Here is a 13,249-nt window from a genome sequence, read left to right on the forward strand (position 1 = left end):
TCAGGCTTTCTTCAGTACTAATGCTTGCAACACAGACATTTTAACATGTCACTTCTGCTAGGGCACCTCTGACAAGCAAATTAAGCACAGCAACATTTGCACACCATTCGTCAGAGAGATAAAATCTGATCTGTTAATCTGATGTCTTCGATTTTTTGAAGCTCTTCTGTGTTTAACTAAGGTGAAAAAAGTCTATTTTATTATGTATATTTGTTTGTGCATCTCCAGGCTTTAATGCAAAGCCAGGAGCAATTATTTTGCTTGGGTAGCGCAGGTGCATCATTTCAGTAGGCCTCTACAGATGTCTGGCAAAGAAGTTTGAGGCCACACCTAATTACATGCTAAATGTAAACTGGCGAATATTACTGCTCGTTCAGGTTAGGCTGGTTACTCATCTGAAAAAGCTTACTTTTGCAAGTAGTCTTTTGTCCTCTGGTGTGCCTCTCACTCTGCCTTGCCCTAGCAGGATCTAGCGCTACTTTACGTATCCTTGCATGGCTCCATTTCATTGGCATAGAACATTTTCTGAGACTTGCTAAAACCGATTATGGATTGGAAGTTTAATATTAAGCTCCATGGGGCTGCATCTTTGCAATTTGACGCTATTCAAATTGAACGCAACCGCATTAAAAAGGCCTCGAAGCCAGAGAAACTGCTGATTTTATATTGATCTAATAAACTCTATGGTCCTTTCAGGTCTCCTGCTTCCTTCCAATAAGCCACTCTGTCAAATGCTACTTTTGTACCGGTTTTAAGCCTCTTTTAAAATAGTTTTGTTCCAAAATGTTTAAAGTTCTAGTGCAAAATACCTACAGTATAAGTCTCAGGACATGAAATAAAACGCAACTGTTGCGGGGCTAAAATGCAACAAAAGACAAAAAATCGCATTTGAATTTCTATACTCCTATATATTGTGGCCCTGGCTTGTGAGCTGGAACTTGGGACAACAAGTTTGTTTTATTGAAGGTGGAAGTCAGGGCAGCCTTTCATAGTAAGTTGGCTATATCCTAGGCCTCACCATGAGTGCTTCAAGGTCTCCTACTCTTGATGCATTTGTTCTGTACATGTGAAGGAAGATCACACTAATGTTTGTCGTACTGTACCAATTTGTTGTGTGATGGAAGCTTGCAATAATAGGTTTGCCTTTATATTGGACGTTGTAGGGAGGCATTGAGGGTTGTCTGTGGACAAATGGTAGGGGGGCAGGGTCTGAACCTTTGGGACAGTCACTGGGTGTTTATAGCTAAGCCTGGGCCTTTAAGACTGCGCCTAGGAATGTGAGGATTTGTCTATGTACATGAGGCTGTGTTTGGGCATTTGTAACTGAACCTGGGGTATATGATGACTGGTACGCATATGTTGGATGTATCTGGAAAGGCACCCCCCTGACATATCATGGCTGTACTCATGACATGACGGGAGCATCCTAGTTAATATGTGTGTGGTACCTAAAATAGACCTTTATCAGCTTTAACAACGTTTGGGTTGGGTTGGTTGTTTCATCAATCTTACACTTAGGGGGCTGTTCACAAAGGTCAATCTACATGTGTAAATTTACTCCAAGTAAATATATTCTTAAACTTTTGAAAATCTTTACTTATTTTTCTATTCACCATTCACAAGTGTAAGTTACTCAAAAGTGTAGACTGACCTACTCTCCCCCCGAAGTAGGGGGTAGATTCAATAATACTTTCAAAGTTGACTGTAAAGTTACAACTACTATTGACTTTACTACCATATTTCATGGTCTGCACACTTACACCGTATGGTAAAATATATGGAAAAGGTTAAATATCAGAACAAAATATATTTATGTTTAATATTAATTTTAATTTGATGTATATGTTTATTTGAAATGTGCAGCAATGTAAAAAGTAACATCATTCATAACCTAATTTTCCATTAAAATTGTTATCATTTCGAATGTATTTAATTTATATAAAATACATTTTGGGAAAATAGTTTACAAAAAGCTTTACCTAATGCAATAAAAAATGTATTTTTATTATGTATTAAACATGGTTAGAATTGATGTAGAGCACCAATTAAAATTAATTTCATTATTTTAATAAATATCAATTGCATTAATGTAAAAAGGTTAGAAAATATATAAAAATAAAATAATTAGTATGTTCTAGCAACATACATTTTTTAACATAAAATGATTAATTTAATTAAAATTGACATTCGTTTTTTGTTTTTTTGTATTTTAACATCCTTTTTTTTCGGTATTAGGGTGTTGCAGTATCATTGATTGGCCATGTGTAGTGCTGAACTTACCCAATCTCTGAGCTGGAATACATTTACTGCCTGTTTTTGGTCCTGTTTGGCTATAGTAACTATAATAGATCAATTTGTGAATAGCAATGGTCTTAATCTTTTGTGGGTAGGTGCATGTCCCTCCCTAGACGTGTCCCTAACTCTTTATTAACCCCTCCTTACTCCTCCCTTACCTTTCTAGTATATTTCCTATGTTTCAGCCACTACCCTTGTCTTTCCCACATTTACTACTAAAACGTATGCATGTGTGTGTGCAGAGATCTCCGTAGTTGGGTGGAGATTTCCACACAGAAAAGTAGGAAAGGCAGAGGCATAGACCTCCGCAAATAGATTTGTGAACAGCATTTTGTAGTTTATTAGTAGTACTTTTGTAGTACTACTAAACATAGTACAAAGCACAATTTGTTAATAAGTCCATACACTGTCAATTACTTTTACGCCACTGGGCCTAAGGTAATGCACAGACTTGCTGTGATGTCATCAGTTATGAGATCATGTGATGTCAGTTCCTGTGATGTCTTGGATTGTCAAACGGTGGGTTATGTCACTTCCGGTATACTTTGACATACTGGAGCAGCACCCTACTTAAGAGTGCCCATGCTTATCCATATTAAAACACTTGCCAATTTAAAGGCAACTCTGATCCATTTACACTCACTGCTATCAAACAAGTATGCTCACCATCACTTGTGCTCAATACATAGAGGGGGTCCACACTGCTGCGCACACAAAAATTGAAGGTTCAGATACAATAATCTCAAAGTACTTCACAATTCATAGCCTTCCTTTCTTTAAATACATGCTTTCTTTTTTCAGTAAAATATATAGTTGTAGTTTTGTTAGATAGGATTTCTATGCTAGCTGTAATTGCATCTGATGCCTACCCTCAATTTTTCATCTTTGTGACAAACATTTAAAATTGCTGCAAACTCTTGCATTGCTTTGCCAGCCAGGACACAGACAGTATTCTTCATGTGTAGCTAGGATGGTAAGTAGCTTTGAGAAAACAGATCGGGTGCCCATTTCATACCTAGCTTATTATGGAGAGAGGTGGCTGTGGGAAGGAACTGTAGTCTCAGTTTACTGGTAGCATTCTCAAACACCTACACACAATGACAAAAACAGAAAATGTTCATCCCTTCTGAATAGCAATCTCAGACTGCCAACTGTTCTCTCCTACACATTTCTCTCTAGCAGTCACAGACAAAGTCTACCTTTTTAAATCACTATTCCTAAAGATTTATTAAAAATTGAACTTGGATTTTAAATAAACATTACACATAGTGTTTGAATGTTTCTGGGAGCTTGTCCCAAAGCAACTTTAGTAGAGTTATGATTATATTCAGAACTATAGTTTTTCTCCTTTAATAGCTACACTTTTTCACAGTGAAAATTGCTTTTGATGTCTAGCCACTCTGGGCACATGCAAACACTAAGTTCTTGTAGTAGCCACTTTTTAGTGCAAGGTATCCTAACTTGTGAGGTACAAGGCCTACCTTGGGGTGACTCATTTAATATGTAAAAGTATGGTTCTTTCCTATTTAAAAGGGTTGACAGGTTTGCCTCGTGGTTAACAAACTACAGGAGTCAGGCTCTGCATGTAGACTGAAGCCATGCTTTCTTCGTCTGCCTAGTGGATGGCACAACATATGATGCCATCCACAGAAGACATTTAACTGTTTCAAGCAATTCATGTATTTCCTATACTATACACAATGATTTTTCTGGAAAGATAAGTAGGCCAAATAAGAGTTAGCCAATGTTTTCATGTTTCAAGGGTTAGAGCACAAACACTGGGGCCTGGACAGTAGTGTTCCAGTGTGCAGACTTAAAAACAGCAATATCAGTCAACAAAATAATAGAGGTGCCCAAGCAAAAAAGAGGCCCTTTCTTATACTTGCCTTCTCAGCTAACCACAGGAGATCACAAATTGCAACGTGCCTAATTATTTTTCATTAGACAGGTCAATTTATGTCCCCTTTTAAATGGACAATGTGTGTTAAGACCTACTAATACATTTACTGCATGTCAAATTTCACACCCAATCACAAACCAGTTTGTGTGCAAAATGCACACCGTGATTTACAAATGGGTGTTTGTACATCTGGCCTCTGGTTTCCAGTAAAATACCCAACGTTTCCTTAGATTAAAAATACTAGGTGCTATCCCATACATCTCCTAAATTTAATATTGCTAATACTTCTTTAGATATCCCTGCTGTCCAGGGATAACATATTGAAGCCTTTGGTGAGAAAGATAGATTCTTTAAATGGCAATTTGGTCCCTGCCTCTGGGCATTTTGTCCCATTACAGTTTTGCTAATTGATCCTCATAAGCCACATCCTGCCTAGTGAGACCAAACTTAATTTGTATCTGAGACTGACCACTCGACTTTGTAGGTGACACACTTCTCTGTATGGATTGCATCCATTTAGCCAGTCTACATCAGTGCAATTCCATACCATATGTCAAAGTTGACATTCATTTAGATTCGATTGCCTTTACTGCTCATAGGTCTGAAGGACAGTATGTTATTAAATTATCTTTATTCAAGTTTAGTTCAACTGTTAAATACACAATCAGCAAGGTTGCAAGCATCAACGTCTGGATATACGTACAATAATGTCCCATTAGGCCGGATTAATTGCAAAGTACCAGTATTTATAGAAATGCTGCTGTGGAAAATAACCTAAAGGGAACTGAAGCTGTATTGTAATCTGTAATAAGTGGTAACTGCTTCACACTTTCCATCCTATAGTGTTGCATTCATTAGTTGTATTTGACACGCTTAACTCCTAAGAGAACAAGCATTTACAATGCAATAGGTCTCGGGTTAGTTAAGTTTGAGCTATTGGCATTGCTAAATAGTGCAACACCAACTGCAACAAAAGTCTATAAATTGTACGCCAAAAAAATGTGTGTAGCAATGGCGGCATGCTGCGCTTTATATTAATATTTTTAAAAGTAAAGTGTGCCATACTGCTATTGCTACATGGTTAATTGTGGATGCGTTAACAATTGATGTGTGCACTGATGGCTGGTAGTGTGTGTGTGTGTCTGTAGAAATTGTGCACTGATGGCGGGTGGTGTGTGTGCCTGGTGGAAGTGTTCACTGCGAGCTGGTGGTGTGTGTGCCAGGTGGAAGCGTGCACTGATGGCTGGTGGTGTGTGTGCCTGATGAAAGCGTGCAGTGACGGCTGGTGGTGTGTGTCTGATGAATGCGTGCACTGACAGCTGGTGGTGTGTGTGTGCTTGGTGAAAGCGTGCACTGATGGCTGGTGGTGTATGTGCCCGGTGAAAGCGTGCATTGATGACTGATGGTCTGTGTTTGGTGAAAGTGTGCACTGAAGGTGTGGCGTTGTGTGTGGTTGTGTGTGTGGTTGTGGTTGTGTGTGTGTGTTGTGTGTGTGTTGTGTGTGTTGTGTTTGTGTGTGTGTGGTTGTGGTTGTGTGTGTCGTGTTTGTGGTTATGTGTGTGGTGGTGTGTATGTGTGTGTGGTTGTGTGTATGGTTGTGTGTGTGTGTGGTTGTGTGGTTGTGTGGCACCTCCTTGCCCTCACCTGGGTCCTGCAGCTCCCGCCAGCCTCTTCACCAGAGGGCAGTGGTCCTTTCAGCCCCCCCCACACACACACATGCACACCCATGTACGTGCACTTGTGAGGTGCTAGTGCCCAGGTAATGGGTGTGTTCCTGTCCACCCCGCACCTCCCTGCCAGTCTATGACATGAGGCCAGCGGTCCTCTCAGCCTCCCACCACACACAAACACACACACACACAAGTGCGTGTGTGTGCATTGGCCCGTGAGGTGCTAGTGCACAGGTAATGGGTGTGTTCCTGTCCACCCTGCGCCTCCCTGCCAGTGTATGACATGGGGCCAGCGGTCCTCTCAGCCTCCCACCACACACACACACACAGACCCAAGTGCGTGCATGCGTGTGCATTGGCCCGTGAGGTGCTAGTGCACACGTAATGGGTGTGTTCCTGCTCATCCCGGTTGTCACTGGCGCCGTGCGCGTGAGAAATGATTGCAATAGACTAGAGATTCCAGCTTCCAAGAAGCCTTCAGCTGTCACGACAAGAAGCGGCCATATTGGAAAATTAAATTGCTATATTTACGACAGGAATTGCAGAGAAAAAATGGTTTATATACATAAATACTTAATTGTAATATTTAATTCACTTTTATTATTTCCTTTTTATAATTATGTAGATTTTTTAAATTTCAAAAGTATAAATATTCACGGAGTTTATAGAACAGTTAGCCCATTATTATACATGTTTAAATTATATCTGTATATGAAAAGGTCTGAATGAGCAAAACTTGTATTCTGCTTTCTCGTACATGGAGATTCCCCGCTTGTTCTAACAACGGCAGGCATTTCAGCGTCTAAAGAGCTGCGCGCAGCTTGCTCGCCCTTCTTTTATGTCTATGCTGTTGAAGTCCCTCGAATGAGTGAATCTGTGGATGCGGGCACCAGTGCACGCTGTAGGCTGCGGACATGCCTCCAAAGGGGAAAGGTGGTACCAGAAGCAGCAAAGGTACTGTGAATAAACAGTCATGTAATCCTCTGTTAACTACTGTATTTTAAGGTTGAACAATAAATACATTTTGGTTAATTCACTTGCTCCGTTCACGAGTTGCGGGGGCGCGCGCGCAGCTGTGGACGGCGGCTGCGTGCGAGCACTGGCACGCGCTACCATCATGAGCTGAGGGCGAGAAGCTCTAGTTACAGGGCGAGGAGAGCGCGCACGTATGGCCGCGTGAGAGGCAGGGGCGGCACGCGACGCGACTGAGGCAAGCCTGGTGTGTTCGGTTGAGAGAGGGTGCCCCCCTTAGGCACTTGGTAACTTGTTGGGGGCCTGTAGACTGTGCACCTGCCCGTCCTTGTGCAGGAAGTCTGCCCAGTGCTGAGCGCGAAGACACGCCGAGACGAGGTAGGTGGGGGGGGGCTCTGTGTGTGCGTGCGTGTATGCGCGGCGGGGGGGAGGGGGGGTTCTGTATGTGTGAGTGTGTGTATGCGCGGCGGGGGGGTCTGTATGTGTGTGTATGCGTGCATGTGAGTCTGCTTCTCAGGAGCCATGGGAGACAGGAAGCGCGCGCGACCGGATCCCAGTTCCAAGGTTGCGCGTGCACCTCGCTTGTCTCCTGTCTCCCTTGACTCCGTAAAAGCGAGAATGATTACAATAGAGTCTCGGAACGACAGATTGCTTCGCAATCTGTTCGCAGTTCCGAGACCTAAAAAGGAACCAAAAAGTAAACATTAACTAGGTCCCTTCCCTCCACCCAGGTGGAACCCTGCAGCGGCTGTAAGGGTGAGAAGGGGTCTAGAGGCCAACCTCAGCATTAGAGCTGACACCTGTGCAGTGCACCGATTATCCAATGACCAGAAAGGAGGGTAGAGCCATTCCAGCCACCACGTGAATTTTAAAGGTGTTTATGAGAGAAAGGGAATCAAGGTAACAAGACAGATTGAATAGGGCCAGGACAATTAAATGTACCAGGGGTACAGGTTAAGGATTCTCTCTTACAGCTCTGAAATGATGTTGCAGCAATATGGTTGGCAATAGCATGTACTTAGTTTGGTTGCCATGCCCAATTGTCTGTAGCGCTTGGAGGATGCTAGTTGAGTAGGGTAAAGGAGAGTACAGTTTTTACAGAGGTGGCACAAAATCAAAAATCAACGAGGAAGACTTAGCCTCAAGAGTGCTCAAATAAAACCTGAGGAGGGCAGATTGTTAAACCCCATCCCCCAATAGGTGCATATGGAATGATATTTATGGCATTTAACCTGTAATAACTATATCCTACATGTATTTAAAACAAAACGGTGATTTTATCTTGGAGTCAAACTAATTGTGCATATTCCATGATAAGATGATTTGCATGTTCTTTGTCAGTTTGACCGGCCTGTTATCGAGTGCAGAAAGAATCGCTTATTTTATTAAGTGTACCACCACAGAGCACTTTGGTTTTCGTGGGGCGGTGTGGACATGCAGCAGTTCCTGGGAATAGCTTCGGGGCTCCTAGAAGGGTGAATAAACCTGGGTCCACCTCTTTCCCTCTGCAGAGTTATCATTTACCGCTTAAATTGTTTGGGGTGGCAATTATGTTACAGGTCCTTTGGCAAGGTTTAACGAGTTCCATCGTGATGAAAGTATACTCGCCCACTTTATGTAGTATGCAAAATAGCAAAGTAGAACGAAGATGTAATTCCAGGGAAACAATTTAAAGAGCACTGTACCTTTTAACGGGTCAAATTAAAAAAAATATGGAGTAGCATTACACATTTTTTGAAGTGATTATGAAAATCCGGTTTATCTACATTTTACACCTCAATGTATCATATTGGCGTTCCATTGTTTCCATTTTCCACTGAAACTGTATTCACGCTATAACACAGCTTTCACATATTGCAGGCTCTTTAGCGGTGGGGAGCAGACAGCTGCCACAGGTACTAACCATATTGTAACTCTGCAGAGTATATCCATCCTCAGATTCACGCACTTAGTACACCACTGTACCCAGCAGCCATTTAAATACTACCAAGTAGATCAACATAAGGTTCAAAAGGAAGGTGGTCCGTGGGCAGCAAGGTGGGCACGAGGCAAGTGCTCATGCGCGAATTGGCATCAGAAAGTGTTTTGCGTGTTTAATACGATTAACACCAGAACATTCTACTTGGTCCCTTTCTGATCCATTTAACTTTGGATGAGAAAGATAAAAAGCACGCTCAAAAGACTCTACAGAGTAATCATTGTTTCTCCAAAGGAAAATCTTCAGTGACATACCATTCGTGGATAAAGGTCATTCTAACTTTCTCAACGAAAAAGACACATTGTATTGTCAGGTTCTGAAAACACCCAAAACTGTTCAAGCTCTAACCAAATGTCTGTACAATACCTAATGAACCAGCAAAAGCCAACTGACCTACCACACTTGTTGAATTGGCATGGGGTGTTTGTTATGACCTGGGCCATACTGTATGGGCGATACTGACTTATGCCTGTTTATCCACACTCGGAGTCAGCACTTCCATAAAAGTACGAAGGCAGCCTCCTGGGGTGGTGTCTGATAGACGCACCAAATTACAGTAAAACGCCCGAAAATGCCTTTTTTTCCCATAAATGAGTAGCTATGGTAGGGAAATTTAAAGTTTGCCTTAAATGCTGAAACTAAACTATTCACACTGTTTCTGTGGGAAAATGGATATGAGTAGCTGGTTCTATAGATGGCCAACCTTCCTCTTGGTCAGAGTCTGTTAATGAAACACAAAGTAAATCCAATTTCCAGAAATGAGCACTAGTATTGACCTCCAATAAACACCTGCACACATTAATCACTCATCTTATTATGAGTTAATATCATTAAAGGTGTGAAGAGACATTCAACAAAATGTAATAAACGATCTTGATGCAATCTGTGAAAATGCATAGCTATATGCTCCTTGTATAATTTTATCATGTTCTTCACAGATTTCTACAAAATAATTGCCTTCGAATTGTATCCCACAGAGCATTTGTTGGATTGCACCAGCTTCAAAGACTGTGAGTATGCTCTAACAAACCACAGTATAGTAATAATGTAAATTGGATTTGATTGTACTTATCCAGGTACATGATTTTTTGCTCTCTGCTTTAGGCAAAAACTGTTGTATGGAATTAAACAAAACTTGACATGATCCTTTCCAATAGATGCTGATACCATTGCATGGTTTCAGTGAGGGTATATTGATCTATATTCTACAATGAGATCACAAAGCAGTCACTCAGTGTTTTTTTCAGATTGACTTATTTGCAACCTCATCTTTGTTATGCGCTGTGACTGGTGCACTAATCAGATATATGTCATAAAATGGTCAGTCATCGGGGATCACAAAACCCCTGCCTCATTCATATTTATGAGATAGAGGACTTTTGTAACTCTTTGCAAATGTCTGTGAATACATGTACAGAGGACCTAAAGGGACAAGGTCTGCCTTCAAAAATAAATATTGCCATACAGTGAATGGCATTATAAAGCATGCAGTGGTCCCCTGATAACTGCAGCTGGCATTCACAAAATGGAAAATGGAAGCTTTCCAAACGTGTACCATCTACTATGAGAGGTAAGTACTCCATCAATGGTTTGCAATTAGAATTCCAGTTACAAACTATTACCACACACCATTGCGACTCGGAAGGAGGTGAAAGACACCCCTTTTATAACTCTTCCCCTTTCAACAGTACATACTTGTGCCTAAGTGGATTATTAGTTGAGGTGGATGGTAGTCCACCATCAATCAATCAGGGAATTGTGAAGCCCACTACTCACCCGTGAGGGTCTCAAGGCGCTGGGGGGGGTAGGGGGGGTGCAGCTCCGTGTCAGCCGTAGAGCCAGATCTTGAGGCTCTTCCTGAAGGTGTGCAGAGAGGGGGCGCGTCTGATGTTGACGGGAGCTCGTTCCAGGCCTTTGCCGCAACTGAGGCGAAGGCTCTTCCACCTGCTCTGGTCCTGAGGATGCGCAGGCTTTCTGCTATTGCGAGGTCGGCAGAGCGGAAGTTTCTCTTGAGGACGTGGAAGGAGACTCTTTCGTTGAGGTATTTGGGTCCGGTGTTGTGGAGGGATTTGTAGGCATGGGGGAGTAGCTTGAAAGTTACTCTCTTCTCGACGGGGAGCCAGTGGAGGTTTCACAGGTGTTGGGTGATGTCATGATGTCATGTAAATGTAAATGTAAATGTACAGGAATTTATATAGCGCAAATCACCGAGCGGTTTCTAAGCGCTTGCTTAGGGAACCCGTCCTGGTATTCCCCTGTGAGATAACCCCAGCAGGGTATCCGCAAGGTGAAAGCCAGGCATCCCGCCGCGAGGGGCCGTTGTGGAGATTAAGCAAGCTATTGCCCAGAGTCGCAGAGTGTGAACCCGTGAATCGAGTAGGCACCGGAGCGAGAATTGTCGAGTCCATGGACATTTTAGGACTCAATACCCCGCCGAGCCGGGAATTGAACCCTGGTCCCGGGCTGACCTCTGCTTCCAGGTCTGCCTCCTCTAACCAGTGAGCCACACTTCTCCACATGGGATGCCGAGGGCGAGTCTAGCTGCGGTGTTCTGGAGGGTCTGGCGTTTGCGTAGCAGGGATTTGTTGATTCCAGTGTAGAGTGCATTTCCATAGTCCAGTCTGCTTGTTATGAGTGCATGGGTGATGGTCTTTCTGGATTCGGGGGGATCGATTTGAAGATCTTGCAAACTATTACCACACACCATTGCGACTCGGAAGGAGGTGAAAGACACCCCTTTTATAACTCTTCCCCTTTCAACAGTACATACTTGTGCCTAAGTGGATTATTAGTTGAGGTGGTGAGGGGAACTGGGGCTGCGAGCTGCTGAGGAGCTGGGATTAATTGCGATCTTTGGCGCATTGATTGTTTCATTTTCTGCCAGACATTTGGAGCGTTTTTATCGTTTTATGAAACCGCCGCTTTTTAACTTTTTCTTACATTGGGGGCTATTATATTAATGGGAATTGTGAAAATCAGGCACTCTGACACCCCTTACACCCTCTGTACCTCTTCTTTTAGCCCAGCCGCTTTTTAATTACATCACTCGGCGGTGGGCGCCATCTTGAGTGAGGAGGGCGAGGTCAGCGCTCAAGTCGGGCCGGCCTCCCGCCCTCCCACTGTATTTAGGTGTGTCCTCCCCAGCGCTCCCCGCCCTACAGAAGCTCTCCCTGGTGAGGGGAACTGGGGCTGCGAGCTGCTGAGGAGCTGGGATTAATTGCGATCTTTGGCGCATTGATTGTTTCATTTTCTGCCAGACATTTGGAGCGTTTTTATCGTTTTATGAAACCGCCGCTTTTTAACTTTTTCTTACATTGGGGGCTATTATATTAATGGGAATTGTGAAAATCAGGCACTCTGACACCCCTTACACCCTCTGTACCTCTTCTTTTAGCCCAGCCGCTTTTTAATTACATCACTCGGCGGTGGGCGCCATCTTGAGTGAGGAGGGCGAGGTCAGCGCTCAAGTCGGGCCGGCCTCCCGCCCTCCCACTGTATTTAGGTGTGTCCTCCCCAGCGCTCCCCGCCCTACAGAAGCTCTCCCTGGTGAGGGGAACTGGGGCTGCGAGCTGCTGAGGAGCTGGGATTAATTGCGATCTTTGGCGCATTGATTGTTTCATTTTCTGCCAGACATTTGGAGCGTTTTTATCGTTTTGTGAAACCGCCGCTTTTTAACTTTTTCTTACATTGGGGGCTATTATATTAGTGGGAATTGTGAAAATCAGGCACTCTGACACCCCTTACACCCTCTGTACCTCTTCTTTTAGCCCAGCCGCTTTTTAATTACATCACTCGGCGGTGGGCGCCATCTTGAGTGAGGAGGGCGAGGTCAGCGCTCAAGTCGGGCCGGCCTCCCACCCTCCCCCCTCCCTATATCATGTGTCATCCTCCCAGACGGCGCAGCGGGCTGGCGCAGCGGGCGAGCCGGATGCGTGCCGAAGCCGCGCCTAAGCCAAGCCCGTCTGCGCGCGTCCGCGCTAGGATTGCGGTGGGCGCGGGCCACGCTGCCCCATTCCCCCCTACTCTCAGGTATGACTCCAATGCGCTGCTTTCCATGCGCCCGGATATAGCCAGCCTTATTTGTAAAGCGCACCCCCCCGTTGACCCCTTTTGGGGCCCTTTTTCCTGCCGTACATGTGGATGGTCCTCCATGGGACCCGCACGCCCTACCCCCGCCATTTCTTCCCCTCCCTGGCAAAAGTCGGTCTCTTTTAGATGCGGTCTCATTAATGCCAGATCCTTAGCCTGCCATGCACAAGACATCCATGACCTTATCCTGTCTCACGATCTTGACACACTATTTATCACAGAATCCTGGCTACATGATGCTTCTAACCCCGACCTGGCAACTGCCCTCCCTCCTGATTTCACCATCCTCAGGCGTGATAGGCCCAGCGACCGAGGAGGCGGGTTGGCCATCATTATTAAGAAGCT

General features: G+C 44.0%; 1 protein-coding gene across 2 annotated transcripts in view; it reads left to right on the top strand.

The window, feature by feature from the left end:
* The window catches only part of RXFP2 (relaxin family peptide receptor 2), a 1,449,053-nt gene that overhangs the window by 1,015,407 nt on the left and 420,397 nt on the right, over positions 1-13,249 (top strand). For both annotated transcript variants that reach the window (XM_078657149.1, XM_078657148.1), the window contains one exon: positions 9,754-9,825. In XM_078657149.1, coding sequence (XP_078513275.1) covers positions 9,754-9,825 — 72 coding nt within the window. The remainder of the gene's footprint in view (positions 1-9,753; positions 9,826-13,249) is intronic.

This window comes from Lissotriton helveticus, chromosome 8, assembly GCF_964261635.1.
Source record: "Lissotriton helveticus chromosome 8, aLisHel1.1, whole genome shotgun sequence".
Taxonomy (NCBI): Eukaryota; Metazoa; Chordata; class Amphibia; order Caudata; family Salamandridae; genus Lissotriton; species Lissotriton helveticus.